We start from the raw sequence: 22,715 nt of genomic DNA, 5'->3' as shown, positions 1-22,715 counted from the left end.
CTTTCGATACCACTAATCGAAATGAAGAACAAATAACTCAATTATAAACAGAGCTCCTAACCCTTTGACAGATGATTAGTTATCAATGGAGGAATAAAAGAAAACAAAAAGAAACTATGCTTAAGAACCAAATGGGATTTGGATCCGAAGATCCTCCTCTTGAATGTCGTTCTTTTGTGAACAAGGTTCACTTATTTATATCCTAAGTTTTAAATTTCAAATTCAAAACTAATCCTAATTTTATCCTTCGAAAAGATAAGATAACTAACTACTTCAAATTCAAATTAAAACAATAATTCAAATCTAATATAGAAATAAATCCTAACAATGCAACCAAATATTTTATCTTTCTAAAAAAAATAATAATCTTTTGTATGTGATTAAGGCTTCTAATGATGTGTGTATTTGAGATTGGACCTTAATAATCTTGCATCTTGGGAGTTGGAGTTGTCTTTCTTCCGCAGGGCTCGCGTAGAGGGACTTTGCTTAAGCCCAAAATATCCCTCCCAGAGGAAACCCACGCCAGCATGTATGGAGGTAAGGAGGGAGGCTGCTGCGTGTGAGCTATGGAGGAGGGGTCTACTACGCATTTGGTGGTGCACACCGGGCATGCATTTGAAGAAGCACGGCCGTCGGGTGTGTGAACGTGGCCGCCAGGGCATGCATTTTGAAAAGTCTGAAGCGCTATTTTTTTGTGTCCAAAAGATGATGGTAGTATGCAGCTCAAACTAAATATGCACTATAGATATATGCATATCGTTATGAAGTTCTGGATGTTAACTTTTTAATAAAATTGAAATCGCCTCATTTAAATCTCTATAGCTCAAATTTTGACCACTTGAATGTGAAGAAGTCAAGGTTGAGGACATGCACGCCTGGCGTGTAAGCATGGTCAGGGCGTGCATGCAATTTAGAGGTTTAGGTGTCTTTACTCTTTAGGACATAGTTTTTATTCTTTAAATCATATTTTTACTGTATTTGTATTTTTTTTAAATTTATTTTATTTGTTTTTTAACCAAAAATTCGTGAAAACACAGAAATACTATCTCAATTCCAAATGTTTGATTATTTATTAAATTCTATAAACATAACATAAAAAATTTTATTAAAACCTAAAAAAAATAGATGAAAAAAAAACTTAAAAATGAGTTCGTTAAAATGACATGTCATCGCTAAGACATGTTAGTGAAAAACAAATCATTATTTAACGTTTTCTTCAACAGAACACATGCACGCACGTTTTCTGAGCTTGTTCATTTATGATCGAAACAAACAAGAACCACAAGATTCATACAAATAATCACCATCCGTTCTCTATAAATATCTCTACTACTACTATATAAGGCATAACTTTTTGTAGCTTGACAACAAATCCTGGATAAATTATATTGTAGAATATATGTTTTGGGCAGTCCAAATTAAAGGGTTTCTCTGAGTCTTTGCTGTGAACAAGAAAAATGGGGGAAAGGAAGCTGAACTTCAAAGATAAACGATGGTCACTCCATGGAATGACAGCTCTAGTCACAGGAGGATCTCGAGGTATTGGGTATGCAATAGTGGAAGAGTTAGCCGAATTTGGGGCAGCAGTTCATGTATGTGCACGAAATGAAGCAGATATTGATAAGTGTGTGGAAGAGTGGAAAAACAAAGGATTAAATGTCACGGGATCTGTTTGTGATGTTTCATCCCGTGATCAACGTCAACATTTAATAGAAACTGTTTCTTCCATCTTTCATGGCAAACTCAACATTCTAGTAAGATATATCTCAAATTTGGACTAGATTTTAACAAGATTTTATGTTATTTTAGTTAGTTTTATAAACTTGATTAAACAGTAAATTGATTGAGGTTGTATATTGATACTCTGGTTATGTAGGCCAAAATGACTTTTAATTAGTATTATACAAATGTTAAAAGTTAGCTAACAAATTATTTGTCATGTCATATTTAGTATATTTTTTCTTCAGCAATGTAGTGAGTTTTTGCTGCAGAATTAAATATTTTTACAATAAAATAATTATAAATACCAACAATTTATCACCTTTTATATCAAGGTTAAAAAAATATACATTTCTGACATAGAAAAATAGTGGTTTAATTTTTCTTTTGTTACCAATAATTTTATTAAGTTTGTAATTAGATTCATATTTTTTTTATTTCAATTGCGTGCGTTTTTACATTCTTTTAATTTTATAATTAGGCCATTTTTAATATAAAAAAATATTAGAGTTAATTGAATATTTCTTTTCAAATTGAAAGTATCCCTATTAAAAATCTAATTAAATCTTTGATAATATGTATTTTGGAAAAAATATTCCATTAATTTTAATGTTTTTAATATAAAAAAGACTTAATTACAAAATTAAAAATAGTATAGAGACTCATCAATTGAAATAAAAAAATATAGATCTAATTATAAATTTTATGAAACTATAGAGACTTTTTTTTTTTAAGTAAGAGCTCAACACTCAAGTGGAGTAAAGTAACACTAAGACAATAACAATAAAGCCATAACAACTCCTATGTCATCTTCGGCATAGCCATCAACAACATGAGTTATTTACAACACCACTCCGTAGCACAAGAAAATGATTGCTCCACACAGTCGCCAATTCCTATTATCTTGCTATGGTATATGGCATCATTTCGGCGTAGCCAAATAATCCATGTAATTGACAAAAATTCAAGTAGCCAATACTTGCGCCTCTCTTTTCTCATCGGCACGGATCTCCAACTCTCAAAAAGCTCTTTCAAGATACTAGGGACTACCCACGTCTATCCAAACACTGAGATCCAAGCACACCACACCTGCCAAGAGTACTCACAACTAATAAATAAATATTGTATATTTTCAACACCTTTCTTACACAGCACGCACAAAACATCATTCTGTTGTAGGATCCCCAACCTACTTAGCCGGTCCTTTGTATTGACCGGCCTACCAATACAAACCAAGCAAATAACTCCACTCGAGGCCGAACTAGGCCTTTCCAGATCTCCTTAGTGAACTTGTATATCAGTAGCTCCTCATCTAAAAGTCTATTCCTGCAAAGCCTGCACAAATGAATTAGTAGAATAAATGCCTTCCTTATTAAATTTCCACACCACTCTATCTTGCACATCTGCTATCAGTCTAACAGATTGCAAGACATGAAGTAATTGGTTCAGTGTATCTGTCTCCCATTGTCGTAGTTCTCTTCTCCATTGGAAGTGCCAAACCCACTCTATCCCATCCCAGAACCCACACTCCCTAATTACTGATCCTTTTTGGTTTGAAATCAATAAGAGTCTCGGAAAGGAGTCTTTCAACTTCCCCACTTGCAGCCACATATCCTCCCAAAATCTGGTGGATCTTCCATCTCCTACTTCCATAGCAAAGCCATCAATCATCTTCGGCCTGACATGTTGCTCCCTTATTTGCACTTGACATATGTCTCTCCATGGACCCCCTTTCTTCGGCAATGTTTGAGTTTGACAGCAAGTGATTTGGGTTCAAGCTATTGCAGGAGCATATATACAATCTTCTTTCATAGAGGGCAGTCCTCCTTAGAGAACCGCCACCACCATTTAAATAGTAAGGATGTATTTCGGATCACTGCGTCGCCCACCCCCAATCCTCCTAGCTTCTTTGGTGCCTGGATCAGCTCCCACTTCACAAGGGCCATACCAGGTCTACCATCATCCTTTCCCCAAAAGAACCTCCTCTGTAAGGATATAATTCTTCGTGCAACCGCATTAGGCATCTTGTACAAACTCAGGTAATAAATAGGTAGGCTATTAATTACGGACTTAATAAGTACCAGTTTACCAGCTTTACCAAGAATCTTTGCTTTCCATAAGCTGAGTTTCTCTTCCACCTTATCTAGAACCGGCTTCCAAGTTTTAACTAACCGCGGATTTGCTCCTAGGCTAATGCCAAGGTACCTCACCGGTAGAGCTGCCTTTTGACAACCTAGTTGCTGGCACATCCGATTAACCCACTCTGAGCTGCAGTTCACTGGTATCAAGTTAGACTTCTCAAAATTAATGCTCAAATCAAACATCATTTCGAAGCACCTCAGAAGCCTCTTATAGTTTCTCAGTGTCTCCTCCTCCGGTGGACAAAATAATATAGTGTCATCAGCAAATTGTAAGTGTGATAACTCTATATTATCTCTACCAACTAAGAGTGGAGATATCCGACCATTTCTAACTGCCTCTCCGATCATCCTGTTAAGCACATCCACCACTAGAACAAACAAAAACGGCGATAGAGGGTCGCCTTGACATAGTCCTCTCTCCATTTTGAATGATTTCGATGGTGATCCATTAACCAGAATAGAGATAGAAGCCGATGTAACACATTCCCTAACCCACGCCCTCCATGTTCTTCCGAAGCCCATCTTTTCCAGCACTGTATCAACAAAGCACCATTTGACTATGTCATAGGCTTTTTGGAAGTCAAGTTTAACAATCGCTGATGCCTTCTTCTTCAGTTTCAACCATTACACAGTTTCACATGCAATTAACGCTCCATCATGTATCTTTCTCCCCTTCACAGAGGCACCCTAGGATTCTCCAACTAAACCTGGCATAACACTCCTTATCCTTCGTGTCAGCAATTTAGAGATTACCTTATAGACACACCCAACCATGCTAATAGGTCTGAGATCTTTTATCTTCTTAGCCCTAATGAACTTCGGAGCCAACGCTACCCAGGTGACATTAGCTTCTGCCGGTAATCTTGCTGCCTGAAAGAAATCCATCACAGCTACAGTGAATTCTGTTCCAATCTCATTCCAGCACTTTTTTATAAAATACATGTTGTACTCGTCACTCCTTGGAGCCCTAGAAGATTCACAATCCCAGACTGCCTCCTTCACTTCCTCTACTGATGGTAGTGCCTCTAAGGTTTCCGCTTCCTCCCTTTCTAAACGATTAACTAATCCATCCCTAAAGGTCACTCTTGGGGACGCTTCCTGGTGGTACAGGCACTTGTAAAAGTCCTGAATCGCAATCTTGATTCTTGCTTGATTCCTCACTAGCCTCCCATTAAGCACCAATGACTCAATCCGATTATTCCTTCTTCTCGCCGAAGCTATATTATGGAAGTACCTTGTGTTCCGATCCATCTTATTGGCATGTCAAGATCTTGACATTCGCTTCCAATGCATCTCCTGTCTTAGATACCACTTTTCGCAACAACTCACTAATGCCCTCCTCCTAGCTTCTGTTGTACTGTCATACTGTCCGCTACTAACTATATAATCTACCTTCCTGATTTCTTCCTCAAGCTTCTTAATTCGCTCAGCCATATTCCCAAAATGCTGCTTATGCCATCTACGTAGTGGTTCTGACAGTGCTTTCATCTTCTGTAAGAATTGTACATCACCTAGTTCCCTCCATTCTTCCTTCACCATCCTCAAGAACCCTTCGTGCGTGAACCACGAGTCCAAGCTACGAAACGGTCTTGGACCCTCAACTCTTTTGCTGTCTTCCATAACCAAAGGACAGTGATCCGATAAACCTCTCAGATTACTCCTTAGACACGTCTTCGGGTATACATCAAGCCACCCCACGAAGACTAGGCTCCTATCGATATGACTGCACAACTGTCCTCTAAACCAAGTATACTTTCGGTCATTCAGTGCCAAGTCAATCAACTCCATATCATTTATCCATGTTCTAAACTCTGCCGCAGATGATGGTAATGCAGTCGCTCCTTTCCTTGCCTCCAAATGCAGAATTTCATTAAAATCTCCCAAAAAACAACACGGCACCTGACACAATCCTACAATATAACTCAATTCTTCCCACATGGAGATCTTCTCAGCTCTCTCATGCGGTCCATACACGAATCAAATAGCACAATGAAAGTTATCTTTTACCACAACTCCTTCTATACACAACCATCTATCCCCTTTATAGCAGTTATACTGTTTAAAAGCCGCTCCATCCCACATTAACAATAATCCTCCAGAATTTCCAATAGAACTGACAGACTCCCAATATGTTCTGTCGCTTCCCCAGATACGCACAACATCAAATTATTTATTAATTCCTTCTTTGTTTATATCAGCCCAACATATCCAACCTAAACTTATTTTGGAAAGTCTTTAGCATACTAACTTTTGCAGCACCTCCCAACCCCCGTATATTCCAAGAACTAAAAATCATTTAACGAAACTATTACACACATGTTTACGATTTTTTGGCCGACTTCTTCAGACTTTTTCTTTTTGCTTAGCCTGCCTCCGTTTCATAGCAATAGCTTCGTTCTGCTCTTGTAAAATAGCCATGATGTCCTCCTCATCATTGCATTGTGCTTCCGACTCCACAGCTAGTTTCCAAGCCGCTTTGTTTTCAGCCATTTCCTCTTCCCAACTCGGTCTCTGTTCCTTAAAATCTGGTTTCCTACCATCATCCAAACAATCTCCCATCTCCGGACCTAATGCTGCATTATTCTCCCTTTCCTCCTCCTGTCCGTTTCCATTCTGATTCAATCCATCCAGCAAGATCTTCCCTTCTTCCAGTCCTCGATTCTGCCTGTCTGCTTCTGGCACACTGCAGTTTCTGATCAGGCCAGTAACTTTACCCTGGCCCATAGCACCTGCAATTTGTGTCCTCCCTAAAGCGTCCAAGTTACAGGAGGTTTGTTGAACATGTATCGGTTCAGTGTTTATGATCGATTCGTTTCTCAGCAACCTTCCTTCATTCTCGTCACTGGTGACTTCCACTGCGGGGATCAGTCCTTCATTAAGCCCGCCAACCTCTGCCTCCGGAGCACCCTCCTCCATCTCGCCACACTGTCCGCAGCCCTCTTCCACCCAATTTCGCACCTCGCGGCCTGCGTTCTTCAAGCTTCCAGGATCATGACCCGCTGCTGGTTTCCACCGTCCTTCCCGGGTTGGCAGGTCGGACCTACCTGTTGCCTCCGAATTGGGGCAGTTGGGATCGTGCTCCCCCTCGTGACGCTTCCCATCGTGATCGTTGTTGAACCTTGGAGGCGTCGTCTTCAAAGGAGCCTGGGTCAGGGGCGTGGGATCCTGCCGGGTCAAGAATAGAGTCAGGTCAGACCCAACCCAGTTTGGCAGCCCAGCGGTAGGCGTAGCCTAGTAAACCTACTCCCTCACCCAACCAACATGTTTCCTAATCCCTTTATTGGGCCTTGTAATTCCCAGCCCATTAACCTGCCTCATTCCATGAGTTAATTGGAAATCCAATCCTTCTGCATAATTATTAGACACCGTTTCCTCTGAATCAATATCCTCATTTATTTCATATGATTCCTGGGAATCTACCTTGTCAATTAATACCGTATAGTTGCCATTTCGTTTAGAAAAATTTGAATTTTTGTGATTCCATTTGTTCAAATCAAGGCTTGATATTACCATCCTGTCCTTATCTTGTTCCTCATTTCTACGTTCTATCGTCATCAGCACCGCCGCCTGATCCCGATCTGCCACCCTCCGTTCAGCTCCATGATTCAATATGCAGCTAGAGCTTCCATGTCGCGTCTCTACTATATTTATCATGTGCTTGTCTCTTGTCTCTTCCTTCCTCTTTCGAAAACATTCCTCCCGATACACCTCTCCACCCACTTCTCTTACAAGAACGTCAAATCCACTTGTCCCTATTGTGACGTGAATCCATTCGTTAATCATATCGAAAACACACATATCAATTAGGACTTTACCCACACTGAATGAGGTACACGATCGCATTAGTTTATCGCACTCCACCACTTCGCCCCATTGCTCCCCTATTCTGCGAAAAGTAACATTTGACCATGCATGCAATGGAATTCCATAACACTCCAACCAAACTCTTTTAAACTCACTTTTCTCAGTCTCATCCCATCTCCATACCATATAAAATAATTTTAATAAATCGTTCATTCTAAAAGTGTAGGCCTCTTCAGCACTAAGCACCGTATCGAACGTAATCATCGCTTTATATGCGCCCAACTCTCTTACCTGTGTTACACAAGGCCAGTCCCTATTGATCTTTTCCTGCAGCGACTGAAAATCAATTGCTGATTTCATACCTCCAACAATACTTCTCTGTAGCCAGACGATATTCTCATTTGCTATCGGTACTTCTATCTTCTTAGTCCATCCATGACTATTTGGATCTTTGGCAATAGCATCTGACGACTGCTGTAACACCCTAATATTCAAATCCTTATGCTCGAGTCATAAGTCAATGATATTATGGTGGTACGACTCTCAGGTGGATTTTTAATATATAAATATAGTTAATTTCGAAAGGAGTATTAATCGAGAAGCCTGAAAATAGTAGAAATAAAATCGCGAAGACGTATCACTCACGTTTCGACAACGAAAAGTTAAACTGTGAAGCCGAAAGCGATAAACGGACAAGGCATAAAGGAGATTAAGAGATAGATAACGGATAGATATATATAACATAAGTAATAGCCACTAGTCGCGACCCGCGAAGTTTAGGCCGGCTAGGGTACAGTATGAAAGTAGTTGGCAACAGCACATCCTAATCTCTCCCAAAGGAAACATAAGAGCCTCTATAGGCAAGTTCCAAAAGAGTTCAACACATAATATAATCTTTTCAAAACAAAGGTGGAGAGATTCTAAGCAAAACACAAAGTAGAGAAAATAAATATATTCGCCGTCTCTCAGACGAACCGCAGCTCACTTCTGAGCACCTGAACCTGTATCTGAAAAACAAGAGATATATACGGGATGAGAACCCCGGGCCCATGGGTTCCCAGTACGGTAAAAGTGCCAAATAAATACAATGCACTGCAATAAAAACTCACTAAGCATCCTAAACTCCTTTTCACCAAGTATCCAGCCTAGATTCTCACTAATCCATAAATAGGCATCTGACGTAAGGGGATACTAAATCTAGTTCATATTACACATGTTTCCCAATTCGCTGATTCTTCCACGAATCAGACTCAGAATCATAAGCAAAACCATTACCAGTTGTTCTGCATCAGCAACTCTATATCAATACATCATACCCTTGCCTGGAGCTAGTGAAATCACATCACTGCGTCTACCCAGGGGGCTTAAATGATCTCATTAAAAATCATCATCATCATGCAATCGCATTATCAATTCATCTCATCAAGAACAGCCCCCAACATTCACCGACACCATCATGAGGGATCTCTCAGTTGTACAAACACAAGCAATACAGACAAGTAATACACAAATAAGGTACAAGTAGAACAAGTAGCACGTAATCAGGTAACATAGCATATATGATATAGAAATCCAAAACAAATAGGCAAACCCAAACAATTCAAACATATGCAAATGATGTATGCCTGCCCTATGGCTGATGATATCATCTGTCGGTTATATAGCCAACCCGACATGTCCTAGTAGCTAACCATTAGACAGAAACACCCCTTGCGGAGCAAGTAGGTTTGAGCTACAACCCCCTTGCTACTACCCGCTCAACCCAGAGCCAGTGGAACAACCACTACTGCGGCTACTACCCAGGCGGGTGTTTAAAAGCTCAACCTGGAGCGAGTGAATTCACCACTACTGCCGCTACTACCCAGGCGTCACAATCTCTTACCTGGAGCAAGTGGGACGAACCACAACCCTTGCTACTGCCCAGGTATCTCAACATACATTCATTCAATCTCAATTCATATTATCAATCCTCATTATTATCAAGTCTCAAACATTAACCTGGAGCAAGTGGGACGGACCCCGACCCTTACTACTACCCAGGTATCAGAGTTACATTCATTCAAAACTCCATAATTAACTCATTTATCATAAACATCATTTTTCGTCTCATACCCGGAGCAAGTGGACAACGCCACTGCCTACTACCCGGGGTTACACATCACATTTCAACATTTTCCATTATTATCCATTTAACACATTCATTCATTAATCATATATGCATTTATACTCAGCCATAATCAATAATGGCTTTGCCGTGACCCGGCAATAACTCAGCCACCCGGCTCATGGTCCAATCAAGAACCAGCCATTTAACAATAAATATAGCCCTTCGGTTCATGGCATACACGGTACTCCCACCGTCATCCTCCATATCTCATATAATCATCGTTGATCATCATTAATCATAACTTTTCCCCTTGCTTCACTCGCAAGTTACCACATCCCCTAGCTCCTTTCTCATTGCTAGGCATATCATAATGATTTAATACATAAGGGGTGAGATTGGAGGCTTAGAGGTATGAGATTTGGCTTTTAAAACTCAAAAATCAACTTTGGCATGAAAGCAGGGCCACGCGTACGCGTACTCTACGCGCACGTGTGGATGCCCACAAAGCTCATCGACGCGTATGCGTCATACACGCGAACGCGCGGATTGAAACACAGCCAGACGACGCGTAAGCGTCAGCCACGCGTACGCGTGGGTGCATTTGCACCCCAGGCACAAAACTGACACAACTCTCGGGAAAATGGCTGAGCATTGGGTGCAGCGCATCGACGCGCACGCGCACACCACGCGCTCTCGTGGATGGTGCATTCTCGAAGAACGACGCGTACGCGCCAAGTGCGCCTACGCGTGGAGGGTCATTCTGCTAAAAAAATTTCTAAGTTAAAAGCTGCAGAATTCACATATTCAACCCCCAATCTTCCGACGGAAATAACTTCCTCATTTTAAATCGTTTTTCACCCGTTCTTCAAACAGCATGGACATCCCGGATCCAATTTCATTTCTAAACAGATTTGGCACAAAACAGAGATCTGTAGTCCAAGTTATGTCCTGTCAAAGTATGCCCAAAAACCATATTTTTCATATAAAACCACAAAGTGCCATTTTTGAAACAAGCCATTTTCAACTCTTTTCAAAATCAACCAAAACATGCCAATTTCAACCCTTTTTGAAACCAATCAAAATATACCAAAATCAACATCAAGCCTCCTCAACTCATACATTAACACTTTACCACGATTCACAAAATCGCCATATAACCATCTTTACCCATTTCAAACAAATGGCTAAATTACAAACATATCAACATGTCATACATCCTTCCTCATCCCAATTTCCAACATTACTATTTTCAATCAACCATCATTATACATAACCAATATCATACTCACTATCACGTGGTTTCACCCCCAAATCAACCTTAATCATTCCACAAGCATATATCACAACATACATATCTCTCATGCATTATCATACCATCAAGGCATCAATAATCATACTCACATATATGATCACATAATATATATCAACCAAAATCAAACATACTTCATCTATACAATTTCACCCAAAATTACCAATTTTCACACTTCAACTCCTCAAACCTCATTATTCAATAACCAACCCAATCATTCATATATTCATTATATGAAATTCGTCCAATCACTTGTGTCATCATACAATGCACACATCAACTTACCTCCCTTACCTCTTTCCGGCCTCTGGCCCAAAATTTACGGCCTCCGGCCCAATTTCACAATTTAAATGCATAAACCACAAATTAATACTCATTACCCAATACATCAAATTTTCAATACACCAAGCATACAAGGCCACACAATTCTCAACCCAATCATCAATTCACATTACATACCAACTATGCATATTAGCATCAACCATTTACACAATCCAAACTTAATCCTAGGGGCATCTAGCCTAGGAATTCTCATCACACCACACGGTACTTAATGAAACTTAAACCGTACCTCTTGTAGCCAAATCAATTGAGCCTCTTCTTTGGAAGTCTCCACCAACCTTAGCGCCAAGCCTCACCAAAGCTCCTCAAGCAACACCAATCTCCCAATTGTGCACCAAAACCATCAAATGCACTAACATAACCAATATTACATACATACATCAACCTAGGGCTCATAAAAATGACAAATCACAAACGTTGGAGGGTTTCTTACCTTAACCCACTGAAGTTTGTGATGAATATCACCCATGGCTCATACTAGAGCACTCCTAAACAATCAAAATCACAAGGTTTCCTCAAAACCCAAACCAAATTCGAATTTGAAGAGAAAAATGAAAACTGGGCAGAGGACAGTGGATTACTCACCACAAAACTTAGATAGAATTGTAGAGGATGAGAAGAGCGATGCGTGGCCGTAAACGGCTCGTCAATCGGAGCTCCGTAGCCCAAGTTATGGTGGTTTGAAGATCAAAGAGAGTTAGGTTTTCTCTCTTCTCTTCTCTCTTCTCTATTTCAGCGCCCCAACCTCTCTTTTAGGGTAAAATGAGCTGAAATGCTCATAACTAATGTTTATATATGTTGGATCTTGGGCCCACTTAGGCCCAGTTCACTTATTTTTGTCCGTTGGCCCAATTTTGGACCAAAACCTTTAAGATTAGCGCTCTAAATCGCACTTCAAATATTTCTACCTCCCCTAATTATAATTCCTCATTTCTTAATCTTATTTACTCATAATCAATTTTCTCAACTGCAGTACCAGACAGGTCTCGGCCGGTACTGCCGATCAAAATTTCACTGCGCGCTTTTACGCAGAAAACTATGTCTTCCGACTCGGAAAAATTCACTGAATCCAAATATCATATTGAAATCATCAAATTCCAATTGCCAAATCTTCCAACCATATTCGCTCCTACTTAACTCATTATTTAATTAATTTCGGTTAGACCGGGTATTACATTCTACCCCCCTAACAGAAATTTTCGCCCTCGAAAATTCCATCCATCCCTACGAGTACGCGAGCATAGTATGCCTTTATATCAAACACATAACAGTTCCAAGGTTCCTTTACTCTACGCGCTTGCGTTGCCGCGCTCTGATTTCTCTATCTCCAAGGGTCTCGGTCATTTGTTCAACGCCGACCAACAGCCTCGTTCCTTACTTTTACCGTCTTATCAACCCACACCCTATTAAATCTCATCAATAATATTGCCATCATCGTTAATCATAGCCATCATCCCACATCACTATAATCAATCAAAGCTTTCTTCGTTTTTAGAATTCAATGAGTTTGTACTAACAAGCTGACAAACTCTTATGAATCCGCTTTCCTTTAATAATCTATAAAAGCTTTTGAGACACATCTCTTTTGTTGAAGTTACTCAGATCAAAATCATTTTCAAAAACATAACCAAATACTCCTTCAAATTCTTGGGAAAATTTTCAACAGCACCTCCCCAAAAATTGGAGTTTACCACCCGTCACGGGTTCCCTCAAACCAATCTCAGTACCGTATCAGTATTGCAATTTAAAGGTTTTCAAACGATTTCTCTGAAACCGATCATTACAAATCTTGATCAAAATCCAAGGTCACCATGACCAAACATCATAGCACTCATCTCTCGAACACAACAACTTGCACTCAATCATCATCTAAATCCGACTATGCATCAATGATAATTTCCTCATCCATTTCAAAACCATTAAGGCTCACCGCCGCAATTAATTCCAATTATCGAGAATCAGTATCTGTATAAGCTCACTAAACTTTTAAGTACTCAAAGCATAAAGCATTTTTAATCATATCCCACTTTTTCTTATTATTACCATACTATGCTAACGCTTTTAGCAAGCTTCCGCTATGCCACTTTGATTTCTCATCAAGTATTAGCTCAATCACTTATTTCCTCAAGTACCCAACCACAACTTAGCATGACTGGCATTTCAAATCAACGTTTCCAAATCCATCATTTAGGACAATTCCTTATCTATTTAAATCAAAGGAACTAAAAGTCACGGGTTCAATCCGTTTCACCAAAAATCCAGAAATTAACCAACTATATAACAAACACAACACATCATTCTCAACAAAAAATCATTTACATCACAGGCATTTATCCATTTGTATTAAGGCAAATCCTTACTCGGACCATCCGGTTTGCTTCTCAGTCTAATATTAAGCTTGACATTCCCAGTTTTACTGTATAGGCGGTATTATAAAATCACGCACTGTCCTTTAAGCTTGATGATAATAATTACCTCAATCTTACTGTCGCAATCGACCCGCATCCTGACTCTCTCCTTGTTGGCAATTTCTTGATACATGCCCTGGTAACCCGCACTTGTAACATACGCCTAACCCCAATCGGCAAGGCCTATTTGGGTGATGACTCCCACACCTCTGACAGCTTAGAACATTAGAAGCAGCTGCTGCCCGTTTTCCCTTACCATTCCTTTGGGACTCCTCACTCGTCGCAAAGTTATTCCGTCCTTGGAGAAAGTGTTGTATGTATCCCCTCTCCTTAAACTCTCGACCCCTTGGTGCAAATCCTTGGTTGTGCTCTCTATGACTTCCTTCCTCTGTAACCCTCCTTTTCACACACTCTTCAGCAATTCTGCTCTTACTCACCAACTCTGAAAAAGTTCGGATCTCCATTGGTCCCATTGAACTCAAGATGTCGCTCCGGAGCCCTCCTTCATACTTAATGCATTTCCATTCCTCGAAGTCTTCTGGAGCTCCCTGACACATGCGGGAAAACCTGAATAGCTCCTCAAATTTGTCTATATACTCAGATACGGACATAGCACCTTGCTTCAGCTGCAGTAACTCCAATTCCTTGGCTGTTCTAGCGGAATTCAGAAAGTACTTCTTATCGAATTCCACCTGGAAGGCATCCCAAGTGATAGGATCATTCCCCTGTCGCAGGAGACGTCGAGCCCCTTGCCACCAATGCGATGCTTTCCCCGTGAACATATAGGTAGCAAATTCAACACGCTGCTCTTCAGACACCAACTGCGCTTGCAGTGCTCGCTCCATGGCCTGAAACCAAGTATCAGCTTCAGTCGGATTGGTGGTTCCCTTGAACTTAGGTGGATTAACTTTTAAGAAAGTTGCCAGTGTCATCGGGCCCTGAGCTTCCCTTCTGCCATTGCCATTATTGTTTATCTGTTGCCCAAGAGCCTCCGCAGTGCCTTGCATAGCAGCAGCCATATTCTCCAACGCCGCCATAAGGTTTACCAGGTGATTCGAGTTGATTTCCGGTTCCTGTGTACTAGCACGATCTTTCTCACGTCCCCGACCGGGTCCACGAGGCGCCATCTGGTTCCTATACACACCAAACAATCGATATCAAGTTGATCAGTCTCAATATCGGTAGTATAGTGCTTCAAAGTACCAAAGGTACACTCATGGACTTCATGCTAGATGTATCGGTTAGATACCCTAACTAGCACAGGCACAGACTCAGAGTATGCATTGAAGCATAAGCAGTTCCATCCCTCAGGCTCACGAGGACGAACTGCTCTGATACCATAATGTAACACCCTAATATTCAAATCCTTATGCTCGAGTCATAAGTCAATGATATTACGGTGGTACGACTCTCAGGTGGATTTTTAATATATAAATATAGTTAATTTCGAAAGGAGTATTAATCGAGAAGCCTGAAAAGAGTAGAAATAAAATCGCGAAGACGTATCACTCACGTTTCGACAACGAAAAGTTAAACTGTGAAGCCGAAAGCGATAAACGGACAAGGCATAAAGGAGATTAAGAGATAGATAACGGATAGATATATATAACATAAGTAATAGCCACTAGTCGCGACCCGCGAAATTTAGGCCGGCTAGGGTACAGTATGAAAGTAGTTGGCAACAGCACATCCTAATCTCTCCCAAAGGAAACATAAGAGCCTCTATAGGCAAGTTCCAAAAGAGTTCAACACATAATATAATCTTTTCAAAACAAAGGTGGAGAGATTCTAAGCAAAACACAAAGTAGAGAAAATAAATATCTTCGCCGTCTCTCAGACGAACCGCAGCTCACTTCTGAGCACCTGAACCTGTATCTGAAAAACAAGAGATATATACGGGATGAGAACCCCGGGCCCATGGGTTCCCAGTACGGTAAAAGTGCCAAATAAATACAATGCACTGCAATAAAAACTCACTAAGCATCCTAAACTCCTTTTCACCAAGTATCCAGCCTAGATTCTCACTAATCCATAAATAGGCATCTGACGTAAGGGGATACTAAATCTAGTTCATATTACACATGTTTCCCAATTCGCTGATTCTTCCATGAATCAGACTCAGAATCATAAGCAAAACCATTACCAGTTGTTCTGCATCAGCAACTCTATATCAATACATCATACCCTTGCCTGGAGCTAGTGAAATCACATCACTGCGTCTACCCAGGGGGCTTAAATGATCTCATTAAAAAATCATCATCATCATGCAATCGCATTATCAATTCATCTCATCAAGAACAGCCCCCAACATTCACCGACACCATCATGAGGGATCTCTCAGTTGTACAAACACAAGCAATACAGACAAGTAATACACAAATAAGGTACAAGTAGAACAAGTAGCACGTAATCAGGTAACATAGCATATATGATATAGAAATCCAAAACAAATAGGCAAACCCAAACAATTCAAACATATGCAAATGATGTATGCCTGCCCTATGGCTGATGATATCATCTGTCGGTTATATAGCCAACCCGACATGTCCTAGTAGCTAACCATTAGACAGAAACACCCCTTGCGGAGCAAGTAGGTTTGAGCTACAACCCCCTTGCTACTACCCGCTCAACCCAGAGCCAGTGGAACAACCACTACTGCGGCTACTACCCAGGCGGGTGTTTAAAAGCTCAACCTGGAGCGAGTGAATTCACCACTACTGCCGCTACTACCCAGGCGTCACAATCTCTTACCTGGAGCAAGTGGGACGAACCACAACCCTTGCTACTGCCCAGGTATCTCAACATACATTCATTCAATCTCAATTCATATTATCAATCCTCATTATTATCAAGTCTCAAACATTAACCTGGAGCAAGTGGGACGGACCCCGACCCTTACTACTACCCAGGTATCAGAGTTACATTCATTCAAAACTCCATAATTAACTCATTTATCATAAACATCATTTTTCGTCTCATACCCAGAGCAAGTGGACAACGCCACTGCCTACTACCCGGGGTTACACATCACATTTCAACATTTTTCATTATTATCCATTTAACACATTCATTCATTAATCATATATGCATTTATACTCAGCCATAATCAATAATGGCTTTGCCGTGACCCGGCAATAACTCAGCCACCCGGCTCATGGTCCAATCAAGAACCAGCCATTTATCAATAAATATAGCCCTTCGGTTCATGGCATACACGGTACTCCCACCGTCATCCTCCATATCTCATATAATCATCGTTGATCATCATTGATCATAACTTTTTCCCTTGCTTCACTCGCAAGTTACCACATCCCCTAGCTCCTTTCTCATTGCTAGGCATATCATAATGATTTAATACATAAGGGGTGAGATCAGAGGCTTAGAGGTATGAGATTTGGCTTTTAAAACTCAAAAATCAACTTTGGCATGAAAGCAGGGCCACACGTACGCGTACTCCACGCGCACGCGTGGATGCCCACAAAGCTCATCGACGCGTATGCGTCATACACGCGAACGCGCGGATTGAAACACAGCCAGACGACGCGTAAGCGTCAGCCACGCGTACGCGTGGGTGCATTTGCGCCCCAGGCACAAAACTGGCACAACTCTCGGGAAAATGGCTGAGCATTGGGTGCAGCGCATCGACGCGCACGCGCACACCACGCGCTCCCGTGGATGGTGCCTTCTCGAAGAACGACACGTACGCGCCAAGTGCGCCTACGCGTGGAGGGTCATTCTGCTAAAAAAATTTCTAAGTTAAAAGCTGCAGAATTCACAGATTCAACCCCCAATCTTCCGACGGACATAACTTCCTCATTTTAAATCGTTTTTCACCCGTTCTTCAAACGGCATGGACATCCCGGATCCAATTTCATTTCTAAACAGATTTGGCACAAAACAGAGATCCGTAGTCCAAGTTATGTCCCGTCAAAGTATGCCTAAAAACCATATTTTTCTTATAAAACCACAAAGTGCCATTTTTAAAACAAGCCATTTTCAACTCTTTTCAAAATCAACCAAAACATGCCAATTTCAACCCTTTTTGAAACCAATCAAAATATACCAAAATCAACATCAAGCCTCCTCAACTCATACATTAACACTTTACCACGATTCACAAAACCGCTATATAACCATATTTACCCATTTCAAACAAATGGCTAAATTACAAACATATCAACATGTCATACATCCTTCCTCATCCCAATTTCCAACAATACTATTTCCAATCAACCATCATTATACATAACCAATATCATACTCACTATCACGTGGTTTCACCCCCCAAATCAACCTTAATCATTCCACAAGCATATATCACAACATACATATCTCTCATGCATTATCATACCATCAAGGCATCAATAATCATACTCACATATATGACCACATAATATATATCAACCAAAATCAAACATACTTCATCTATACAATTTCACCCAAAATTACCAATTTTCACACTTCAACTCCTCAAACCTCATTATTCAATAACCAACCCAATCATTCATATATTCATTATATGAAATTCGTCCAATCACTTGTGTCATCATACAATGCACACATCAACTTACCTCCCTTACCTCTTTCCGGCCTCTGGCCCAAAATTTACGGCCTCCGGCCCAATTTCACAATTTAAATGCATAAACCACAAATTAATACTCATTACCCAATACATCAAATTTTCAATACACCAAGCATACAAGGCCACACAATTCTCAACCCAATCATCAATTCACATTACATACCAACTATGCATATTAGCATCAACCATTTACACAATCCAAACTTAATCCTAGGGGCATCTAGCCTAGGAATTCTCATCACACCACACGGTACTTAATGAAACTTAAACCGTACCTCTTGTAGCCAAATCAATTGAGCCTCTTCTTTGGAAGTCTCCACCAACCTTAGCGCCAAGCCTCACCAAAGCTCCTCAAGCAACACCAATCTCCCAATTGTGCACCAAAACCATCAAATGCACTAACATAACCAATATTACAAACATACATCAACCTAGGGCTCATAAAAATGACAAATCACAAGGGTTGGAGGGTTTCTTACCTTAACCCACTGAAGTTTGTGATGAATATCACCCATGGCTCATACTAGAGCACTCCTAAACAATCAAAATCACAAGGTTTCCTCAAAACCCAAACCAAATTTGAATTTGAAGAGAAAAATGAAAACTGGGCAGAGGATAGTGAATTACTCACCACAAAACTTAGATAGAATTGTAGAGGATGAGAAGAGCGACACGTGGCCGTAAACGGCTCGTCAATCAGAGCTCCGTAGCTCAAGTTATGGTGGTTTGAAGATCAAAGAGAGTTAGGTTTTCTCTCTTCTCTTCTCTCTTCTCTATTTCAGCGCCCCAACCTCTCTTTTAGGGTAAAATAAGCTGAAATGCTCATAACTAATGTTTATATATGTTGGATCTTGGGCCCACTTAGGCCCAGTTCACTTATTTTTGTCCATTGGCCCAATTTTGGACCAAAACCTTTAAGATTAGCGCTCTAAATCGCACTTCAAATATTTCTACCTCCCCTAATTATAATTCCTCATTTCTTAATCTTATTTACTCATAATCAATTTTCTCAGCTGCAGTACCAGACAGGTCTCAGCCGGTACTGCCGATCAAAATTCCACTGCGCGCTTTTACGCAGAAAACTATATCTTCCGACTCGGAAAAATTCACTGAATCCAAATATCATATTGAAATCATCAAATTCCAATTGCCAAATCTTCCAACCATATTCGCTCCTACTTAACTCATTATTTAATTAATTTCGGTTAGACCGGGTATTACAATTGCCTCCCCGCTTTTACTTCAGCTGCTACCACACTTGGTATCTGTGGCTGGCTTCCTCCTGCATCGTGTCTAGTGATCACTTTCATCCCTATACCCTTCGTATTTTGCATCGCAGCCCCTCTTCTATATTTGGCTTCACCGACGAACAATCTTTTACCTCTCAATACCATACCGTTCATTTCTGCAACAGCCTTCAACGTCTCTCCCTTTGTAGTGTATCGAACAAAAGCAAACAAATATATTTGTCCATTTTTATTCTTTCACGATAGATATATGTCGATGATCCTACCTGTCCATTTGAACATATTAAAAAGTTCTCTTTTTGATATGTCCCCCGGCAAATTATCGACAAAAATGGAGAAAGAATCAAGCTCCAATCGTTGATACTCTTCTTTATTCTAAACCCTAGGATCTTTGCCATGTTTACCCAGTGTATTTGTTCTCCTCCCTGTGTTTTCCCACCTCACACTCTCTCGCTCTCATAGTTTGATTTTAAACTTATGAAACTATAGAGACTAACAGTGTAATTAAATCGCTATTATTTTTCCTTCCCCCCACAAATTCATTACATACATTCTAATTGATTTGTTAAATTTTATTTCTCAGATAAATAATGCTGGAACAACCAGGCCTAAACACGCCATAGATTATACTTCTGAAGATATGACAATTATAATGAGTACCAATTTTGAATCTGCTTACCATTTGTGTCAACTTTCATACCCACTTCTAAAAGCTTCTGGATATGGGAGCATAGTATTTATGTCCTCCATTGCTGGTTTGAAAGCTTTGCCTTATTTTTCTATTTATGCATCAACAAAAGGTATGTTCTCTTTTCTCACCATTCTTTTAGGTCAAAGAAAAAATTAGAATTTTAGATTGCAATTACAGTTTGAAATACAACCCCAATTACTATATTCCTACAATAGATCACTTGATACAATATCTTTGTTCATATAAAGATATGACATTTTTTTATGAGTAATGCAAAGAACTAACTATAGCAACCAAGTTTGGCTAATACTATACCAAATTTTTAAATAAGTCTAGTATGAAGCCAATTAAAAATACACTTTTGTTGAGTTTAAATTTCTAATATTTCTTCTAATCGAGTTTCGAATGTTCTTGTTTTAATTAAGAATTTTGACTATTTTTTTCTTATGTTAAATGTTGGTTATATAATGTTAGTTCTCTAGTCTTTCTCTTTTTTATTCAATCAATTATATAAAATTTGTTTTTATTTTTTAAAAGAATTTAAAATAAATAATTTGGGTTAATGCAAGACTTCGTAATCTTTTGACTACACGAACTATAAGGATATAATAATAATAGTCTAATTTTAGTTGGGAGTAGGTGGTTATACCTGGTTTAACTGTTTCTGTTATAACAGTTTCAGTTACCTTGTATTAATAAGAGAGTAAAACATTTACCTTTTCTAGTCACAATTCTTCTATTCTCTTCTCTCTCTCTCTCTGTTTTCCTTCTCATACAAACAATATAAGAGTATTCACACCTTGCATATTGAAAATTGACACAACCACAATATTGCAATCACATCGTACAATATGTTCTGCAATTTAAAACATATTTGAATATATGATGTTAACAGGAGCCATAAATCAGCTCAGCAAGAACTTAGCATTGGAATGGGTGAAGGATAATATTCGTGTAAATGCTGTAGCACCAGGAATTGTTCTGACCCAACTATTGAAGGATACAATAGTATGTAAACTCTTGCTTTAAATTTTTGAAAAAAAAAAAAGAATCTCATGAGATTGATTCACTACCTTCAAGTAGAAGATATATATATATATATATATATATATATATATATATATATGGACATATGGTGAATTTTATGGTATCTTTGTTGTGGTGTTTGAATTGCCTAATTTATCTTTTAAAATAAAAAACTAAAATATTTTAAATAAAAAGTAAATTATTTAAAATTTATTAAATATTATCTATTTACCTTTTTTAGTAATTTAGGCACACTCTTAAAGGCATTATAGCATTCAAATATTATCTATTAAATATATATATAATTTGGAGAGTAAATGGTCGAATTCATCTCCTAAAGACTACTCGTTTTACAAATTGGTCCTAAAAGATTTATTTTAATTAAAGTCGTCCTCACAAATTTTAAATTGGTCATATTAATCATTCTATCACTTCTGTTGTTATTTGTGTCAGAAATTTATTGATATGACATGTTAAGTGACGCCACAACAAATACTTAACGGTTCTAATTAGGTGCTAACATGATAAGTTTATGAAATTAGATCAAATCGATCCCAAATTAAGGAATTTTAATGCCTCAAAGTCCCGCTCAATTTAGAATTGATTTGATCTAACTGTATAAACCTATTATGTTAACAGCTAATTAGAACTATCAAGGGTATACTATAGTCAGTATGGTATCACTTACCATACCATATCAACCAAATTTTAACGTCGTTAGTAACAAAAATGACAAAAAAATTAATGTGATTAACTTAAAAATTTTTAGGACCAATTTGATTAAAAAAATTTTTAGAGACCAATTAAAAAAACGCTTAACTATTTACTCAAAATTTGGAATTTAAGGCTCTTATCATATTCCAGACAATTGTTGGACCTTCCTATTTAATTGCTGTTACGGCCGCATTAGTATATAGTTAATGTCAAACTAACATATCAGAGATTATTTCACAAACTAACACAAATTACAAATCAAAATTGAGAAGTCTGGATTGATTAAATTAAAATTTCCAAGAAAATATTTTAGATTTTATTCAACAAAGTTTTGACCAAATAAAAAGTCAATAGAACTATTTTTCAGGATATATACTGCAATAGCGTACTTTAAATGCATAAGTGATAAATGTGAATTATACCTACTTTTGTTGTAGAGAGGTGTTGATGGTGACTGTGAGAAGGTTATAAGTGCTATAACGTCTCAAACTCCACTGCAACGTGTTGGAGAACCAAAAGAAATATCATCATTGGTTGCTTTTCTTTGTCTTCCAGCAGCTTCGTTTATCACTGGACAAACTATAGCTGCAGATGGAGGCTTCACAATTTAAGTTGTATTATCATG

The 22,715-nt window shown here is 39.1% G+C and overlaps 1 protein-coding gene across 2 annotated transcripts; it reads left to right on the top strand.

Moving 5' to 3' along the window:
* The first annotated feature begins 1,352 nt into the window (after window positions 1-1,352).
* Window positions 1,353-22,715, top strand: LOC130951005 (tropinone reductase homolog). Of its 2 annotated transcripts, XM_057879613.1 has the most exons (4): window positions 1,353-1,754; window positions 20,243-20,459; window positions 21,246-21,358; window positions 22,528-22,715. In XM_057879613.1, the coding sequence occupies exons 1-4, from the start codon at window positions 1,458-1,460 to the stop codon at window positions 22,699-22,701; spliced, it is 801 nt and encodes a 266-aa protein (XP_057735596.1). In that variant the 5' UTR covers window positions 1,353-1,457; the 3' UTR covers window positions 22,702-22,715. The 2 variants fall into 2 exon arrangements, with proteins under 2 accessions (XP_057735596.1, XP_057735597.1); XM_057879614.1 differs by lacking the exons at window positions 20,243-20,459; window positions 22,528-22,715.

Source organism: Arachis stenosperma, chromosome 9, assembly GCF_014773155.1.
Source record: "Arachis stenosperma cultivar V10309 chromosome 9, arast.V10309.gnm1.PFL2, whole genome shotgun sequence".
Taxonomy (NCBI): Eukaryota; Viridiplantae; Streptophyta; class Magnoliopsida; order Fabales; family Fabaceae; genus Arachis; species Arachis stenosperma.
This window is presented reverse-complemented; position numbering and strand designations above follow the sequence as displayed.

Excerpts from the sequence above, each read along its gene's own strand:
- LOC130951005 (XM_057879613.1), top strand. The coding sequence starts at position 1,458 with ATGGGGGAAAGGAAGCTGAACTTCAAAGATAAACGATGGTCACTCCAT. Across the intron at positions 20,460-21,245 it reads TATTTATGCATCAACAAAAG|GAGCCATAAATCAGCTCAGC; the intron begins GTATGTTCTCTT and ends TGATGTTAACAG. Across the intron at positions 21,359-22,527 it reads AACTATTGAAGGATACAATA|AGAGGTGTTGATGGTGACTG; the intron begins GTATGTAAACTC and ends CTTTTGTTGTAG.